At 41.2% G+C, this 20,201-nt stretch overlaps 2 protein-coding genes and 2 long non-coding RNA genes across 5 annotated transcripts in view; all 4 read right to left on the bottom strand.

Moving 5' to 3' along the window:
- LOC135546204 (immunoglobulin superfamily member 11-like) overlaps positions 1 to 1,128 on the bottom strand; it is a 115,161-nt gene extending 114,033 nt beyond the window's left edge. The window contains exon 1 of one of the 2 annotated variants that reach the window (XM_064974435.1): positions 505 to 1,128. In XM_064974435.1, the coding sequence (XP_064830507.1) occupies positions 505 to 565 (61 nt within the window). In that variant the 5' untranslated portion in view covers positions 566 to 1,128. The remainder of the gene's footprint in view (positions 1 to 504) is intronic. The other variant, XM_064974436.1, reaches the window with a different exon arrangement.
- A 3,395-nt stretch (positions 1,129 to 4,523) lies between these two features.
- LOC135546203 (putative uncharacterized protein DDB_G0292636) lies at positions 4,524 to 6,624 on the bottom strand. The gene is made up of 4 exons (XM_064974433.1): positions 6,494 to 6,624; positions 5,981 to 6,081; positions 5,603 to 5,827; positions 4,524 to 4,956 (listed from the first exon to the last, which is right to left on the bottom strand). Exons 1-4 carry the CDS (start codon positions 6,513 to 6,515, stop codon positions 4,930 to 4,932), a joined length of 375 nt encoding a protein of 124 aa, XP_064830505.1. The 5' UTR covers positions 6,516 to 6,624; the 3' UTR covers positions 4,524 to 4,929.
- A 2,283-nt stretch (positions 6,625 to 8,907) lies between these two features.
- On the bottom strand, positions 8,908 to 14,107 carry LOC135546201 (uncharacterized). Its single transcript, XR_010456552.1, has 2 exons — positions 13,852 to 14,107; positions 8,908 to 12,935 (listed from the first exon to the last, which is right to left on the bottom strand). It is a non-coding gene; the product is annotated as an uncharacterized LOC135546201 (long non-coding RNA).
- Positions 14,108 to 14,112: 5 nt separating this feature from the next.
- On the bottom strand, positions 14,113 to 17,356 carry LOC135546202 (uncharacterized). Its single transcript, XR_010456553.1, has 4 exons — positions 17,283 to 17,356; positions 16,350 to 16,537; positions 16,001 to 16,098; positions 14,113 to 15,516 (listed from the first exon to the last, which is right to left on the bottom strand). It is a non-coding gene; the product is annotated as an uncharacterized LOC135546202 (long non-coding RNA).
- Between the last annotated feature and the right edge of the window lie 2,845 nt (positions 17,357 to 20,201).

Here is a 20,201-nt window from a genome sequence, read left to right as displayed (position 1 = left end):
GGGCTCCCTGTCCGATGTTTCAAAACAACGCACATCGTATGCATATGAAAACAATCAAACGTGATTTTCATGCGATATTGGAAAAACTATTTAAGCAAAGTAATTCTAAATCATTGCTTTAGAATGTGCTGAAATTGAGGGGATTTACAGAGAGATTCAAATATATTAAGGGAAGGATCAAACGTAAGCATGGCATGCGCTCTTGGCGAGGGTGCTTCCATGGCACAATAGTAATTCCAAAGTCGCCTATATTGCAATCATAGATTACATAAATTCAATATTGTATCCCAATCACTTACTTATGACCACATTGATATAATACAACATCTCATGTAAAAAAAAATGTTGTGTAGTCCGGTTTTATGTTTGTTCAAATGAATGTCAATAGTGGTAAATTATTTTTTCCATCACATTTTGTCATGGTGTTAGACTGACAGGGACAGTTTAATGTCACTCAAGTAGCTAGGCCTAAAAACTTTTTCAAGTAATAAATAAATGTCTTACCTTCCAGGCAAAATAAAACCAACCAAGCAATCCATAGGTCCGAATTATGGAATTTCATCATGGTTCGTAACTACTTGGCAAGTCGTTTTGTGTGCCTTCTTGATTAAATAAATCGTTATTTCACAGTTTATTTGATGGAAAGTGACGGTCTCTCGAAACAGCATACATGAATACAGTCCCAATGGTTTACGCAATAATCAGATGCGTTTAACGTCGCAAAACAAAATGTTTAATTTTCTAAAAGTCGAAAGAGTAACAAAATGTTGCATCTCCTCATAGCCTACCACCACCCCAAACCTTTGCTTCTTCTTGGTCGTCCTATCTTTTCGTAGTTCACTGTTATTTGTTTGTTGTTGGTCGCACACTCTTGCACTATTTTGCCTGCTGACAGCACTTGGTATTTTACCTTAAATTAATTTACGCACGTTCTGAAAATTGTCGGCAGTCTTGTTGTTGTAGATACACATTTATAGAAGACATGAAACAGTACACTTTCTTGGAAGGTAGTTGTTTCTTCTTGTACAAGGCTGGCCCATGTTTCTCAACGCGAAACATGCACTCCTTTTCTGTACAGCATTCTATTTGGAACGTTGATCGAGAACTCGCCCGGGCTGTTGCCAGGAGACCAGTGACGCCGGTCTAGACTCGAGGTAGTAATGCCCCCCTCTGGTGTAAAAAAAAAAAAAAAAAAAAGCAACTGTATGGCTGCCAGCTCCAAACCAGCTCCAATGTGTACGGATGTAATGTATTATGCATACAATGCAATGCACGTGCTGAATCAAAGCTGATATCAAGTAAATAAAGTCAATGGACTTGCCAGGTTACCATTTATCTGTTTTATTGCAAGTTTTGTTTGATTGAATGCTCCAGCTTTCATGCACATCTTAATTCTGCAGAAGTGACAAGCTTTTCAGAAAGTTTAAGCCAAATTTAATTTCAAAAAGTTGTCTTCTGCATGCATGTAACAGCAAACCAACACTGTTTAGTTATTTTTCAAGCCCAACACAGTTGTCTTTGTCACCACCACCCATATTAGAGAGCCAGCAACACAGAACAACAGCTCTCAAAGGGAGGCTACTGTCAATGTGTTCTCTTGAACAAAATGTGATCTCACCACAAGCTCAGCACAAAATACTCCCTGTGTCTCACTAAACACTGCATGCATAGAGCCTGAGCACTTCTGGTCCAAATATAGATTTACATTACTTTTATATGTTTTAATCTGTCAAGGCTTAGTAGACAAACATTTGATGAAAACTTTTTCTCTTATTCAACTTTTTAGACTTTTAGAAATTCAAAATGGATGAGAGAAGAGGAGAAGTGTGACAAGGGCCAGTGTTTCAACCAGCTCTTCCGTACTGCCTGGGGTTGTTGGCAGCGTTTCCAAAGAATATGTATGTCACTCCTGACTTTAGGTACAGATATCTAATCCTTGAGTTATTCTTAAATTCATTTGACATAAGTGTGAGAATGTACATCTGTACATTTATCACTCCAGTGTTTAATTGCAATATTGTAATTATTTCACCACTATGGCCTATTTATTGCCTTACCTCCCTTATCCTACCTCATTTGCACACACTGTATATAGACTTTTTCTACTGTGTTATTGACTGCATGTTTGTTTGTTCCATGTGTATCTCTGTGATTGTGTCGCACTGCGTTGCTTTATCTTGACCAGGTCACAGTTGTAAATGAGAACTTGTTTTCAACTAGCCTACCTGGTTAAATAAAGGTTAAATAAAAAATAAAAAAAAATATATATAAACTCAGCAAAAAAAGAAACGTCCCTTTTTCAGGACCCTGTCTTTCAAAGATAATTTGTAAAAATCCAAATAACTTCACTGATGTTCATTGTAAAGGGTTTAACACTGTTTTCCATGCTTGTTCAATGAACCATAAACAATTAATGAACATGCACCTGTGGCACGGTCATTAAGACACTAACAGCTTACAGACAGTAGGCAGTTAAGGTCACAGTTATGAAAACTGAGGACACTAAAGAGGCCTTTCTACTGACTGAAAAACATCAAAAGAAAGATGCCCAGGGTCCCTGCTCATCTGTGTGAACGTGTCTTAGGCATACTGCAAGGAGGCATGAGGAATGCAGATGTGGCCAGGGCAATAAATTGCAATGTCCAGACTGTGAGACGCCTAAGACAGCGCTACAGGGAGACAGGACGGACAGCTGATCGTCCTCGCAGTGGCAGACCACGTGTAACAACACCTGCACAGGATCGGTACATCCGAACATCACATCTGTGGGACAGGTACAGGATGACAACAACAACTGCCCGGGTTACACCAGGAACGCACAATACCTCCATCAGTGCTCAGACTGTCCGCAATATGCTGAGAGAGGCTGGACTGAGGGCTTGTAGGTTTGTTGTAAGGCAGGTACTCATCAGACATCACCGGCAACAACGTTGCCTATGGGCACAAACCCACCGTCGATGGACCAGACAGGACTGGCAAAAAGTGCTCTTCACTGATGAGTCACGGTTTTGTCTCACCAGGGGTGATGGTCGGATTTGCGTTTATCATCGAAGGAATGAGTGTTACACCGAGGCCTGTACTCTGGAGTGGGAGTGATTTGGAGGTGGAGGGTCCATCATGGTGGCGGCAGGGTAGCCTTGTGGTTAGAGCGTTGGACTAGTAACAGAAAGGTTGCAAGTTCAAACCCCCGAGCTGACAAGGTACAAATCTGTTGTTCTGCGCCTGAACAGGCAGTTAACCCACTGTTCCTAGGCCGTCATTGAAAATAAGAATTTGTTCTTAACTGACTTGCCTCGTAAAAAAATAAATACATAAAAATGAAATGGTCTGGAGCGGTGTGTCACAGCATCATCGGACTGAGCTTGTTGTTGTTGCAGGCAATATCAACGCTGTGCGTTACAGGGAAGACATCCCCTCCCTTATGTGGTACCCTTCCTGCAAGCTCATCCTGACATGACCCTCCAGCATGACAATGCCACCAGCCATGGCCAACGAAGAGCCCGGATCTCAATCCCTTTGAGCACGTCTGGGACCTGTTGGATCAGAGGTGAGGGCTAGGTCCATTCCCCCAGAAATGTTCAGGAACTTGTAGGTGCTTTGTTGGAAGAGTGGGGTAACATCTCACAGCAAGAACGGGCTAATCTGGTGCAGCCCATGAGGAGATGCACAGCAGAACTTAATGCAGCTGGTGGCCACACCAGATTCTTTTCATTTTGACTCCCCCTTGGTTCAGGGACACATTATTCCATTTCTGTTAGTCACATGTCTGTTAAACCTGTTCAGTTTATGTCTCAGTTGTTGAATCTTATGTTCATACAAATATTTACATGTTAAGTTTGGTGAAAATTAACAGTTGACAGTGAGAGGACGTTTCTTTTTTTGCTGAGTTTAGAAGCCAATACACCATAACATTTGTTTCATTTCATAAACCATGAAAACATCAATGAAAAGTGACCATCTAGTTCTGCTGACAAGTTTACTAGATCAACTAGAAAGACAGGGTGTATATCTGTTCAGTTCCCCTCCTCTGCATCCCAACAGGGATATAGCCTAGTGTGATAGAAATTATCGTACAGCAATAGCAGCATCCACACACTATTTATTTATTGATACATTTTGCAATCGCTCCATTTTTCTTTTTCCGCCCGGTATAAAAGATTAAGTATGTGAACAAGTTCCGTATGTTAAATGTTTTAATTCCTCTTTCCTGACAACCCACGTTAGAGTTCAGGTCCACTTCAATATTGATGCCAGTGTTCAAGGAAACACTACCTGGCTTAGCGATGTCATGCATTTCGTGTACCCCAGTCTTGTGCAGCGTTGCTTTTCCTAGTTATTTTTTTGTAGAATGAATTTACTCAAGGCCAGTGCACCTGCTCACTAAGTCCATTCAGGTCAAGGAATGGACTGCCATCTTAACTCTGCGTAGTTGGAATACAATACGTATTTACTAAAGTAACATGCACGGTACCCATGTCCCACTACCAACACTATCCCCAGTTGAGAAAACCTTTGGCTATATGCACCCTTATGCTTTTTATTTCAAACTAAGAACATTGAGCTTTCCCCATAAGTTGTGTTAAAATAAAAGTGAATGCAATTCAATCTTTTGAACTGGACAAGTTATAAAAAAAAAAATTAAAAGCAATTGAATTCAATATATTAAATAAACATTCAATGAAGAACACCTCCCCCTTCTGGTGGACATTAGACTGTTTACTAGGCAGGAAAGAAGTCTGACAATCCACCATATATCCTAGTTGTTGTGTTATTTAATGTGCCGTTGTAAAACCACTACTTTACAGTCTGGCACATCAAAACATGATCAGGATCAACAAGGAAACAGTACAGAGTAAATATCATGCAGGCAACACTGCAGTACAAAACATTGTAAGAGTTCACTGGCAGTAGCACCTCACAGCACCAGAATCAGTGATGCTTCTTCTTGCCTTCATCCTAAAATGACAAAAGACATACATTTAATAAAAACTAACCCTGGTGATTATGTGCCACATTAAAGTGCCAGTATGAACCATTACATGTACTAATAATAAACTCTTGTCTTGGGTGAAATATGCAGCCAGGCCCTGATGTGACTGTAGGGCAGGGAACACCTTTTTATGGCTCTCCTATCGGATCTGTTTTCACAGACACACCTAGTAACTCAGAGCATTCTTGTCCATTTCCTCTTTTACATTGAAGTAAGGCACGGCCAAGGTTATGGGTCTTACCAATATACCTAGCGACAACAGAACCATTACAGTAAGAGGTAGCATGAATACAGACTGCAAAAGGAGATGTGTTTCTAAAAGGATGTTTTACTAGCTGATAGTGTGACAGTAAAAGTTCTGAGTCTCAAGTGTTGTAAATGGCAACAACCACACCTACATAACTAGGGCGTTTAACATGATAAAAAAAACTGCCACAACTAGTATAACCTGCACAGCCTCTATGGCCTTACCCATCTTGATAGTAAGTAACCCTTGAACCAAAGGAGTGGTTGTCAACACGACTGGTTGGACCCCATTCTATAGCAGTCATATATTAACATTCTTTGGAATAGTCACAACAAAAATAACAAATCAAGGCTAATGTGCACTACCTCGTCGCTGCTGGAAGAGGAAGATGATGACCCATCATCTTTGTCCTTATGCTCCTTGGGCTTCTTGTCTTTCTTCTTGTGACCTTTGTCCTTCTTGTCACCATGTTTCTTAGACTTGTCTTTGTCCTCCTTATGGTCCTTTGATTTGTCATGGTCCTTACGGTCCTTTGATTTGTTACAGTCCTTCGATTTGTCATGGTCCTTTGATTTGTCCTTGGACACACTCTGGAAGTTGGCATACAGTCAGAATACGTTGCATGGAGTGTGTGTATGATTGTCAACATTAAATTGCACACAAATTGCCATTCATGGCTGAATATACAATTGACACACTCATCAAGCAACTGGTTTAGGTAATGGCAACAGTATGTTTCTTACCTTATCCCCATCTTTGTCCTTCTTCTTCCCCCACCCAAATAGGGCATTCTGTTCCTGGCCAGCAGCATCATCCTTTTTCACCTGATCATCTTTACATACAGCTGTGGAAAATAAGAGACAGGACATGTAGGCTTAGTTAACATTACATGAACAATCACAGCCTAATAAACTAACCAGAACATTTTTCATTAAAATTATAGGTTACCATCCTCAATAGCAATAAATAGACAGTGGCACTATGCGTTCTTCAACTGAAAGGACATAAGGCCTACTCCACCTGTCCATTTGCCATTAATAATGTAAGCATAGTCTCAACTAAGGCAGTCTTTGGAATAAATAAATGCTTAATAGGTGTGAAGTGCATTCAATCAGCTCAAATAATAGGAAAATATTAGGCTGCATTACAGACTAATAACACACAAATCAATTGAGAAATGCATACAATGTAGTTTCTGTATTTCAGACAATATTTTAGAGTTCAATGCAATTATGATTCAAGAAATCAAGATTTACCTGAAGCCAAATCGAAATCCATCTTGTCTTGAGAGCACACAGCAGTAGTGATAACCAGCAAGTGCAATGTTGCACTTTATAAACGGAAAAACTCATGCATCGCGCCTACCTGTTAACCCCACCCCGCAACCACGTGACCAAAACACGTTCGTGTTGGTCAGGAGGCAAAAAAATGGAAAAGGAGTTTTTAATGGAGGAGGGACTATGTGATAGGTGGACGATTTAACGGTTTTGAAAGAGACACCTTTATAGTGCCAGTGTGGAATTTACCTGGTGGAGCATTAGTCCGTTGGCATGACGATTAAAACTAAATTATTCGGCTAGTGTGTCGTCCGCTACGTAGGCAAATTGGTCTGAGACTGCAATCGCGGAGGGGGTTCGCTTATCTGTCCCGAAGAGTTTGAACCGGGGGAAACGTGATTGCTTTCGTTCTGGAACAGGGCTGCCTCCGGGGCCCAGCTCTGGCCGACCGCGAACACTGGCCAAAACAAACGTGACGTGGTCAAGCACGTGTAGTAATGAGTAGGATTATGGGTTTTCACATTCAAAGATAATGGCTTTTTATAACAATGCATTATGTGCCTTCCCAATGAAATCTAGTTTTGTAAATTCAAACATTTATTTTATGGAGAATATATACAGTGGGGCAAAAAAAGTATTTAGTCAGCCAGGTACACTTCAACTATGACAGACAAAATGAGAAAGAAAATCACATTGTAGGGATTTTTAATGAATTTATTTGCAAATTATGGTGGAAAATAAGTATTTGGTCACCTACAAACAAGCAAGTTTTATGGCTCTCACAGACTTGTAACTCCTTTAAGAGGCTCCTATGTCCTTCACTCGTTACCTGTATTAATGGCACCTGTTTGAACTTGTTATCAGTATAAAAGACACCTGTCCACACCCTCAAACAGTCACACTCCAAACTCCACTATGGCCAAGACCAAAGAGCTGTCAAAGGACACCAGAAACAAAATTGTAGACCTGCACCAGGCTGGGAAGACTGAATATGCAATAGGTAAGCAGCTTGGTTTGAAGAAATCAACTGTGGGAGCAATTATTAGGAACCACTGATAATCTCCCTCGATCTGGGGCTCCACGCAAGGTCTCACCCTGTGGGTCAAAATGATCACAAGAACGGTGGGCAAAAATCCCAGAACCACACGGAGGGACCTAGTGAATGACCTGCAGAGAGCTGGGACCAAAGTAACAAAGCCTACCATCAGTAACACACTACGCCGCCAGGGACTCAAATCCTGCAGTGCCAGACGTGTCCCCCTGCTTAAACCAGTACATGTCCAGGCCCGTCTGAAGTTTGCTAGAGAGCATTTGGATGATCCAGAAGAAGATTGGGAGAATGTCATATGGTCAGATGATACCAAAATATACCTTTTTGGTAAAAACTCAACTCGTCGTGTTTGGAGGACAAAGAATGCTGAGTTGCATCCAAAGAACACCATACCTATTGTGAAGCATGGGGGTGGAAACATCATGCTTTGGGGCTGTTTTTCTGTAAAGGGACCAGGACGACTGATCCGTGTAAAGGAAAGAATGAATGGGGCCATGTATCGTGAGATTTTGAGTGAAAACCTCCTTCCTTCAGCAAGGGCATTGAAGATGAAATGTGGCTGGGTCTTTCAGCATGACAATGATCCCAAACACACCGCCCGGGCAACGAAGGTGTGGCTTCGTAAGAAGCATTTGAAGGTCCTGGAGTGGCCTAGCCAGTCTCCAGATCTCAACCCCATAAAAAATCTTTGGAGGGAGTTGAAAGTCCGTGTTGCCCAGCAACAGCCCCAAAACATCACTGCTCTAGAGGAGATCTGCATGGAGGAATGGGCCAAAATACCAGCAACAGTGTGTGAAAACCTTGTGAAGACTTACAGAAAACGTTTGACCTCTGTCATTGCCAACAAAGGGTATATAACAAAGTATTGAGATAAACTTTTGTTATTGACCAAATACTTATTTTCCACCATAATTTGCAAATAAATTCATTACAAATCCTACAACGTGATATTTCTGGATTTTTTTCCCCTCATTTTGTCTGTCATAGTTGAAGTGTACCTATGATGAAAATTACAGGCCTCTCTCATCTTTTTAAGTGGGAGAACTTGCACAATTTGTGGCTGACTAAATACTTTTTTGCCCCACTGTATATATTTTTTTTTCTTTCTGGATGATGGACCATGCTACCTTATTGACCGCATGATTTGAGCCCAATGATGTGACGTCCGTGGGCCTACATAAGGTAGCGTTTGGCCAGAGCATGCAGAAATAAATAAAAAAGCCAAACCTGAAGATGTCTATATTGGTCTGCTAAAACAGGACCAGTAAACACCATACAACCGAAGTCAGCGTGTATGCGCAGTGCGATGGGAGGAGGCCATCTGGCCGGCTGGGATGCAATCTCCAATCAAATCACATTTTATTTGTCACATGCACTGAATACAATTGGTGTAGACTTTCCCATGAGATGCTTACTTAGGACCCCTTTGCCAACAATGCAGAGTTAAAGTGGAAAAAAAGCTAAATAAAAAAAGGAAAATAGTAACACAGTAAAATAACAATAACGATGCTATTTACAAAGAGTACCAGTCATGTGCAGGGGTACGAGGTAGTTGAGGTAATTTAGGCAATGTGTACAGGTAGGGTTAAAATAAAAGACAATCAGGATAGAAGATAAACAGAGTAGCAGCAGCACGTGTGTCTATGTGTGAGCGTTGCATCAATATGCACGTGTGTGTGTGTTTTGTGTATGTGAGCATATGTAGTGTGTGTATGTGTGTGTTGGGAGTGTCAGCGTAGCATGTGTGAATGTGTGGGTAGAATTTAGTGAGTGTGCATAGAGCCAGTGCAAGAGAGTCAGTGCAAAAAAAAGGGGGTCAATGTAAATAGTTTGGGTAGCCATTTGATGAACTGTTCAGCAGTCTTATGGCTTGGGGGTAGAAGCTGTTAAGGAGCCTTTTGGTCCCAGACTTGGCACTCTGGTACCGCTTGCTGTGCGGTAGCAGAGAGAACAGTCTATGACTTGGATGGCTAAAGTCTTTGACAATTTGAGTACCTTCCTCTGACACCGCCTGGTATATCAATCAAATTTCAGTCAATCAAATGTATTTAGAAAGCCCTTTTTACATCAGCCAATGTCATAAAGTGCTATACAGAAACCCAGCCTAAAACCCCAAACAGCAAGCAATGCAAATGTAGAAGCACAGTGGCTTGGAAAATCTCCCTAGAAAGGTAGGAACCTGGGAAGAAAACCTAGAGAGGAACCAGGCTCTGAGGGGTGGCCAGTCCTCTTCTGGCTCTGCCAGGTGGAGATTATAACAGTACATGGCCAAAATGTTCATAGATGACCAGCAGGGTCAAATAATAATAATCACAGTGGTTGTAGAGGGTGCAACAGGTCAGCACCTCAGGAATAAATGTCAGTTGGCTTTGCTTCGCCGATCATTCAGAGTTAGAGACAGCAGGTGCGGTAGAGTCCAAAACAGCAGGTCCGGGACAAGGTAGCACGTCCGGTGAACAGGTCAGGATTCCATAGCCACAGGCAGAACAGTTGAAACTGGAGCAGTAGCATAACCAGGTGGACTGGGGACAGCAAGGAGTCATCAGGCCAGGTATGGTTGAGGCTGAGGCATGGTCCTAGGGCTCAGGTTCTCAGAGAGAAGAGAGAGAGAAAGAGTTAGAGGGAGCATACTTAAATTCACACAGGACACCGGATAAGACAGGAGAAATACTCCAGATATAACAGACTGACCGTAGCCCCCCGACACATAAACTATTGCAGCCTAATTACTGGAGGCTGAGACAGGAGGGGTTCGGGAGACACTGTGGCCCTGTCCGACGATACACCCGGACAGGGCCAACCAGGCAGGATATAACCCCACCCACTTTGCCAAAGCACAGCCCTCACACCACTAGAGGGATATCTTCAAACCACCAACTTATTACCCTGAGACAAGGCCGAGTGTAGCCCACAAAGATCTAGAGGTCCTGGATGACAGGGAGCTCGGCCCCAGTGATGTACTGGGCCATACACTCTACACTCTGTAGAGCCTTACAGTCGGATGCCAAGCAGTTGCCATAACAAGCAGGAATGCAGCCAGTCAAGATACTCTCAATGGTTCAGCTGTATACCATTTGAGGATCTGAGGGCCCCAAGACGTGACAGTCGGTGGGTGTATTGCCTAAGCCAGGGGAGGCATACCTCTAGGTTTCTTAATTGCACAAAGCATATTATTTTGGCAGGGAATACTATTTGTAGATCAGTGATTCTACACTTCACTTTGCTCAAGCTGATCCTCTCCAACATAATTGGAAGTTGTAGCTAAAAAATGGGTCAATAAGGGGCAGTTAAAGGGAAGAGTCAATGAAACCAACCATGGAAGTATGTTTAACAAACCTGGGGGTTAATAGACCAATAAGAAAGAGAGTTCCCAACCTTTTGCCAATAACAGCTAATGTTCAGTTTTCCCCTCCCCACTCAGACCACTCCCAGACAGTCGTAGCAGAATTCTTGCTTGAGAAATTGCTTTTTGCTAAGAAGCTATTTTTGTTTATTTTTGACCATTCTAATTGAAAACAATCACAGTAAGGTACTTCATTGTTAAATGAGCTGGGTTGGCTAAGAAACTATTTGACCAAAGGGGTATACTACGAAGCAAGCTAGATCTACTCAAGGTTTTCTAAAGCTAGCAAGCTTCAGTTAGTTTCCCATTCCAGTTCAGAGTTTATCCGTAGTACGATGGTGGATATTGCTCCTCTGCCTGCCGCAAACTCTGGCAGGCTTGTAACTGCACGTGCATGTCGCATGTGGCTTGGCGAACGGCGAACTCTTCATTGAGACAACACTGAAACATCAATCCCATGTGCCACATTTTCATTTGTGCTGAAATCAAAATGAAACAAAATGTATCTTTCAAATTCAACAGGTTATGGTGTGAAATGGGTTTTAAGAAGTGTTGTCTTTATTTTCCTACTTATCGTTAATGCCGCCTTTGGTGTGCTTATAAATGCACGGCACCTTTTCCCCCCACTCTTATCAATAAATGTTTTACTATGCTTAGTATCAAATGCATTTGTCATTACTAAATGTGTAAGGTATTTTAACGTGACAATTCTTAACACACAAAATACATTTGATTAACATTTAAATTAAATGAAATCACATTTTATTTGTCACATACACGTTTAGCCGATGTTATTGTGGGTGTAGCGAAATGTTTGTGTTTCTAGCTCCATCAGTGCAGTAATATCTAACAATTCACAAAATACACAACCTAAAAGTAAAACTTAATTAAGGAATATATAAATATTAGGATGAGCAATGTTGGTGTGGCATAAACTAAAATGAGGCAGAATGGAATAGGGTATATACACTACCGGTCACGCCCTGACCTTAGAGAGACTTTTTTATTCTCTATTTGGTTTGGTCAGGGTGTGACTTGGGTGGGCAAATCTATGTTTCTATTTTTTGTTGGCCTAGTATGGTTCCCAATCAGAGGCAGCTGTGTATCTTTGTCTCTGATTGGGGATCATACTTAAGCAGCCCCTTTTCCTACATTAGATTGTGGGATCTTGTTTTTGTACTGTTGCTTTCCAGCCCTACAGAACTGTGCGTTTCATGGTGTATTTTTTTTTCGGTGTCATCAATAAAAGAAAAATGTACGCCTACCACGCTGCACCTTTGTCTACTCCTTCCATCGACGAACGTGACAGAAGATCCCACCTCAACTGGACCAAGCAGCGTGCCTGGGAGGAGATGGCATCCTGGTCTACAGAGGAGGTTGAGGAGAGAATAGCCTGGACTTGGGAGGAAGTATTGGAGAGATACGAAAGCCTACCGGGGAAGCAGGCGGAAGCAGCGAAGGAGCATCAACGACGACTCTGGGGGTCGCAACCACGACGCAAGCACGAGAGGCAGCCCCAAAACATTTTTTGGGGGGGCACACAGGTTAGTTGGCGGAGCCAGGTTTCAGACCAGAGCCAACTCCCCGCACTCGCTTTCAGGAGTGTGTGACCGTTCAGGCACCATGTTATGCGTTGATACGCACTGTGTCTCCAGTGCACATTCACAGCCCTGTGCGCTCCGTGCCAGCTCCTCGCACTTGCCGTGCAAAAGTGAGCATCCAGCCAGGATGGGTTGTGCCAGCTCTACGCTCTAGACATCCAGTGCGCCTTCACGGCCCAGTATATCCTGTGCCAGCTCCATGCACCCGGCCTCCAGTGCGTGTCTCCAGCCTCGTATGTCCTGTGCCTGCTCCACGCACAAAGCCTCCAGTGATGACCCATGGCACGAAGCCTGCAGTGTTGACCCATGGTACGAAGCCTGCAGTGATGATCCATGGCACGAAGCCTGCAGTGATGATCCATGGCACGAAGCCTGCAGTGATGATCCATGGCACGAAGCCTGCAGTGATGATCCATGGCACGAAGCCTGCAGTGATGATCCATGGCACGAAAAAGCAAAAGATAAAGGTAAGGAAAATACTTTAAAGAAAAAAAATACTTTAAAGTACTACTTAAGTTGTTTTTGGGGGTGTCTGTACTTTACTTTACTATTTATATTTTTGACAACTTTTACTTTACTAAATTCCTAAAAACAATGTACTTTTCACTCCATACATTATCCCTGACACCCAAAAGTACTCGTTACATTTTGAATGGCTAGCAGGACAGGAAAATGGTCCAATTCACGCACTTACCAAGATAACATCCCTGGTCATCCCTACTGCCTCTGATCTAGCAGACTCACTAAACACAAATGCTTTGTTTTTAAATGATGTCTGACTGTTGGAGTGTGACTCTGGCTATCCGTAAATAAAATATATAAATAAGATTATGCCGTCTGGTTTGCTTAATAAGGCATTTTTAAATATTCATACTTTTATTTTTGATACTTAAGTATATTTCAGCAACTACATTTACTTTTAATACTTAAGTATATTTAAAACCAAATACTTTTACTCAAGTAGTATTTTACTGGGTGACTTTTACTTGAGTCATTTTCTGTTAAGGTATCTTGACTTTTACTCAAGTATGAGAATTGAGTACTTTTTCCACCACTGGTTACAAGGTGGGTCATTTGTGTATAAAGACAGTCATTTACTACAGTGCGTAGCTTTCAGTACACAATCACCAACACACATGGGGCGGCAGGTAACCTAGTGGTTAGAGCGTTGGACTTCGAATCCCCAAGCTGACAAGGTAAAAATCTGTTGTTCTGCCTCTGAACAAGGCAGATAACCCACTGTTCTCTAGACCGTCATTGAAAATAAGAATTTGTTCTTAACTGTCTTGCCTAGTTAAATAAAATGTGAAATAAATCAAAAATAAACACAGGCGTCACTCACCAGGCTCAGATATGAAGGTTACACCGTGTACTATGATATCACTGGGGCGGCAGTGTAGCCTAGTGGTTAGAGCATTGGACTAGTAACCAAAAGGTTGCAAGTTCAAATCCCTGAGCTGACAAGGTACAAAATCTGTCGTTCTGCCCCTGAACAGGCAGTTAACCCACTGTTCCTAGGCTGTCATTGAAAATAAGAATTTGTTCTTAACTGACTTGCCTAGTAAAATAAAGGTATAAAAAAAATCCCCAGTTTCTTCTTTTCTTCTTCTCTTCCTGCAGACAGAAGTTACTACACTAGCGAGTTTGACTCCTTCACCTAACGTTAACATATCAGAACAAAAAAATACCCTGACAGGTTGGACAAAAGTGCCTGCAGGAACATTGGCTACATCTCCTTTTAGATCACTGGGTGTACTTTCCTTTCAAGGCATATTGGGTAGTTAACACAGATTTATTCCAGGACCTGCCGTGACAAAAAAAGGGTCATTCAACAGAAATAAACAAGCATGACAAGTCAGCATCTACAAGAATGGGTTCTCCAACCAGCCCAGGGGTATCCATGCTCGTTTTATTATTCATGCATAATTGTTAGTTTGAGTGTTTTGACAGATCATATCGGTGCATATTCCAGAGAGTAAGTACAAGAGCGGTAAGGGACCTCTCTGATCCCTGATCATGTGGGCACCAGCTCCACAGGTTATGACTGGGTGTCCTATGCCTATCTTAGATCTGGGTCCCGAGGGTCACAGCATGCCTACCGTATGGGTTTCATTGTGGCTTTTAGTCTTTCAGCTAGTCTTTCAACCCCACATATCTCAAGCATGCAAACCTGTTTCTCCTGCTTACTAACGCCGACAGAACATAGTGCCGTTGTTCCAGACCAGCATACAGTGCTGGCGGTTGAGTTTCTATTGTGGCGTCAAAGTACCTGCCATCGATAATCAAAGCAAATCTTAACAAATTAACTGATTTCATATTCAAATAAACAGGTGCACTCATTTCCCAAGACAAATTTCCCAAAAATGTGTTTCACATTTTTATCCTTGTATGAAAGACAAATCTAAATGATTAGACATCTAAAAGTGTGAAGAGTAAGATTAAATAACACAATTTCATTAGTCACATTTTTATCAAATAAAAACTGCCCAGCCCAATGTAGTAAGACGATATTACATCCACTTTATAAAGCTGTGTGTCATGGCAAGGAACCTCATTTGGATACGCTTGACAAGAGTATTCCCAGGATTAAAGCAACATTGGATTGGTTTCAGGTTAGATACCAGCTTTGTCAAAACACTCTCTATAAAGCAATTTGGCTTCCTTTCACTTTAATGGTTTCATTGGGGGATTCAAGTCTCCTTTTGGCTTCGCATGAACAAGATATTTTTCTAAGACTAAACGCACGGCTCAATCCAACCAAAACGTACTCTCTCTCTGTTTGTTCAGTGACTCATTCCAAACAGGCAGCTTTAGACTGGACTGCCAGATGGGCAGGGTTCACACTTCTGTGATTTTTCTATTTGTTCCATTGCATAATACACGCTCAATCAAGCCCGGATCTTGATGTGATGCTGATGAACATTAGGTCACATGTTAAGAGATTTGCCTAGCTTACTTCACTGTCTGAAGAGCTGCTGTCAGAGGAGGAGGAGGATGAACTGGGATCCTGTGTACAAGAAAAACAAAGATGGTATTGCATAATTGACACCAGTAAAGTACATGTCAGTAGATACAGTGCCTTGCGAAAGTATTCGGCCCCCTTGAACTTTGCGACCTTTTGCCACATTTCAGGCTTCAAACATAAAGATATAAAACTGTATTTTTTTTGTGAAGAATCAACAACAAGTGGGACACAATCATGAAGTGGAACGACATTTATTGGATATTTCAAACTTTTTTAACAAATCAAAAACTGAAAAATTGGGCGTGCAAAATTATTCAGCCCCCTTAAGTTAATACTTTGTAGCGCCACCCTCAGCTGTGGAGCGACTACACCCTAAACGAGTAGTATAGAGCGTACAGTTCTGAAACTGCACACTGACATGACACTGCATTTACGTTCGGGTCTCTTTTACCAAATTTGAGAGGCTCTAGTAAGCAATAGATTCCAAGTAAGGAATGTTAAAACTGGAACCACTTAGGCGACTTACCTTCTTTTCCCTCTTCTTTAGCTTCTCCTTTTTCTTTTCCTTCTTGGCTTTGTCCTCATCCTCACTGTCTGGGAGCTGTCAAATGAGTACAGGGCAACCTGAAGGAGAGAGAGAGACTGTAATTGTTACAACTGACAGATGGATATGACGGGGTAAAAATAGATGTTAAATATACTATTGCTTTCTTACTGCACGCATGCACTAGTGACCCGTTGTTGCTTTCCTTGTAGAGTCTTTGACTAAACCATAAATATAAACGTGCACTATATTCTCCCCTTATCACAACATTTTTGGCCTACTTTCATTGTCTCCCCAGCCCTCCCACTGAACCTAACCCTCTCCGACATACCTTTCCAGGTCCTCCTGGAGGGTCTTTGGGCTCTGTCTTGGCTGCGTTAGTGGTGTCTGTTGCAGACAGCCCTCCTAACCCTCCATGCTCTGCAAGCACCCATTCACTCCTCCCAGGCTGGATCTGATCCAGCAGGCTCAGGACCACTCGTCCACCCTCTCCCCCCGCTCCATCTCCAGGCCCTGGAACTACACAAGCCAGCACAGATGAATACACAATTATATTTTCCATTCACAAATCAATGTTTATTGTATTGCATGAGTTACAATATTTGTTCAGTTGTCTTAGACTTGTATCCTATTGTACCAATCACCTATAGACGGAGGCTTTTGCAGTGCAAACAATATTAAATACAATACAAAAACGAGAACCAGAGTGTCAAAAATGTTTAGGCCTACTGTTCATGTGTGAATGGCATAAAAGTCTATTCATATTATGGATAAAACATTATCTAATGCACTTCCTTATTTCTCACACTGTACTCCATCCCATGTAATGATGCATTCACCTCAGAGTACATTTGTAGCCATAACGCACAAAACAAATTGACTATCTATACATTGTATGTTATAAGTAGAATAACTGACAGATAACGCAATTATGCATGTTGAGTGACAACAACAGCACAGAATTGCATGACTTTTACTTCAGGTTTATTTTGACCACGCCCCTGCATGACCCCAAAAAATACAAATATTTGTCGAGCTTTACACAACAGTGCACCACTTCAAATGTCATATATCTACATGTTTCCAATGTACACATAAAGTAGAATGGAGTAGATTATACAGTTGGTGATAATGAGAAATGATTGTTACTTTTACCAGGGAATATACTTAAAGAACGAGACCATTACACCACATAAAGCTTTAAACATATGTCGGTCATCTATCAAATCTATAAAAGTCACTAAAAGTGCTTAGATCACAATACCTTTGGGTCTGTTGAACTCCATTCAACTCAACAGCCACTCCAGTTACACCTCCTCGTTTGCTGTGAAATGATGAGCTGACTGAGTTACAAGGATAGTAATTCCTTCTCTATGGCCATCGGCCAAGGTGCGAGTGTTGTGTTGTGCAGAACCGGTAAATCCGTTTTTCACAGTAACGGGCTGACCTTTCACCTTGCATGTAGAACATAAGCCTAATATCTAAAAAAATATATATATTGTTTATGTATGATCTATATAATACGTTTTTGTAAGTTTGTCCAAATGTATTATCTCTTCTCACAGTACATGGAGGTACGAAAAACAAAAACAAACAATAGGTGTATAAACATATAATTGTCAAAACATTACACTGTCAGTATGGTCAAGTGTTCCTTGCGCAAAATAAGGCACAGTATTGCGCTGAATAGAATATTTTATTTTGATATCTTGGAGTGCTAAAATTGATCTCTCAACTACAGCCACAGGGCAAATTATGTTTGGTTAGAATTTAAAGGGTTATGTAGGTCAACCAAGGGTGTAACTTGGGGTCAGGGTCAATGAGGGATCCTGGGGCATTTATTTAAAGAAATAGCCTTTCGTAGCTGTGAAATGGTTTTCTGGTGAATGTTACAGGGAAAATACAACACCTGATATTTCGGTCAATATACCCCAATCACAACTCAAATACCAATATTTTTCTGTATTACTTTAAAACCATTGGTCTATCTCTAACAGTTCAGTAAGCCACCACCCCTTCTTAATGTACAGTAAATGTTAAAACATATTATTCTATTTGTGTAGTCTACATTTCACAACACTTGGCTAGTAGGCTACATTTATTTTAATTTCATTTAACCTGTATTTTATCAGGGAGTCATACTGAGACCAAGGTCTCTTTTACAGATGAGCCCTAAATTACATGAATTACAGAAAATATACACATTAATATGACCACAAAATGCAAGTAGAAAGAAAAACATTTGTCACAATCATCAGTAATAAGGTCCTCAATAAGGTCCTCAATCAGCTTTCTGAATTGCCTGAGAGGCACTCAAACATCACATTCAAGAACATGTTGAAGATCGTTCAACAAATATAAGCTGAGTTAGCCATCCCTGAGACCGGCGGCGGTAACTCGTATGTCTAAAGTAAAGAATTTTAGGTACAGTGGGACTTTTTGTCAAATGGAAAAAATAGCAACGTATCAACCTACGTGACATCAGAGGGCCAACCAACTTTCTGCTGGAGAATGCAGTGATAAACTGCATCTAACAGCTTTAGTTAAGTTTAGCGAGAGGCAGGACCTATTTCTATAGAAGAAGCCCATTTTTAATTCTCAGCGTCTTTACTAACTCATCAATATGCTTTTTAAAAGACAGCTTTTCATCTATGCAGATGCCCAGATATCGATAAGCAGGGACATGATCAATATGGACACCATCCAAAGTACATAAGCTTATTTGTATGCGCTCTAGAGAACAACATATACTTAGTTTTATCTGTATTCAATACTAATTCCAGGTCAATAAAGTTTTTCTGTAATACAAAAAAGGCAGACTGCAGCTCAGACAGAGCCTGGTCAACTATTGGGGCAATAGTATACATAACAGTATCATCGGCATACAAGTGCAGGCTACAGTGTTTCACAGACAAGTAAATATTTTTTATGTAAACAGTGCAGGACACAGAATCAGCCCCTGCGGGATATCTTTTGTAACATCCAGGAAACCTAATTAAACACCATCAATAGATACACATTGAGTTCTATCTGTCAGGTCATTTTTCAACCAGTTAAATTCAGCCTGGTCTCGGCCAATTGAGGAAAGCGTCTGAATTAGCAGTGAGTGATCAACAGTATCGAAAGCCTTTGACATGTCAATGAAAAGAGCAGCAGAATGTTGCCTTTTATCCATACAGTTAACCACATCATTTACAACTAGGGATGCAGCAGAGATAGATACATGGTTTTGAAATGACTAATTTATAATACCTGGGATTAACTTAAAAGGCAGCTGAAGTCCAAAAACAACTTCTCTGGTTGAAAATGGTCTGTTGCATCGATATTAGTCAGAAACATTGATTCACATGTTCTTTTAAAGTGACTACCAAGTGTAAATAGCATCATTTTGGTCAAAGTAAGTGTCTTCCAAAACTGAGATTTGTGAAATTTCCAGAAGCTATTACTTTCCTAGATCCATTTGAGGATTGGGTTTTGATTTCAATCATGCCCACCAACACGGGATGGGAACACCTAGAGAGAATTGTAATGCACAGAGAAACAGCTGCGCTGATTGCGCTCTATTCAAATGTAGTAACAGAACCTACAGACAGTGAGACAGACCTGCCCACATTACGCAGTCTCGGACTTGTTTACACAAGACAATACTTCACCAATGTTCTGTTATGTTGAAAGCACACTTGGACCCTAAACCCTTTATTGAGTGGTCACTTGTTGATGTGTTTGATAGTGATCACTCAAGTCTGCTACTGTTTGGGGCAAAATGAGGATTGAGATGGCGCACACATGCATCCCAACTGCTACTTGTCAATATTCCAAAATTCGAAACTCCTTTCTTGTGTCTCGCCTCAACATGTTTTGCAGCATGATTTGCTGTGAAACACTGCCAGACAGAAGTACACTCCGGTAATAGACAATGAGAATGTCTATTGATTTGATACAGACTGAATAATGTAAGCTTATCTGTTACAACTAACTCGTGTTACATTTTAGCCCAGTTTTCCCCTATACAGATGAAGTCGGAAGTTTACATACACTTAGGTTGGAGTCATTAAAACTTGTTTTTCAACCACTTCATAAATTTCTTGTTAACAAACTATAGTTTTGGCAAGTCGGTTAGGACATCTACCTTGTGCATGACACAAGTAATTTTCCCAAAAATTGTTTACAGACAGATTATTTC

Source organism: Oncorhynchus masou, chromosome 9, assembly GCF_036934945.1.
Source record: "Oncorhynchus masou masou isolate Uvic2021 chromosome 9, UVic_Omas_1.1, whole genome shotgun sequence".
Taxonomy (NCBI): Eukaryota; Metazoa; Chordata; class Actinopteri; order Salmoniformes; family Salmonidae; genus Oncorhynchus; species Oncorhynchus masou.
The sequence above is the reverse complement of the archived record's forward strand: the minus strand, read 5'-3'. Positions and strand labels throughout refer to the sequence as shown.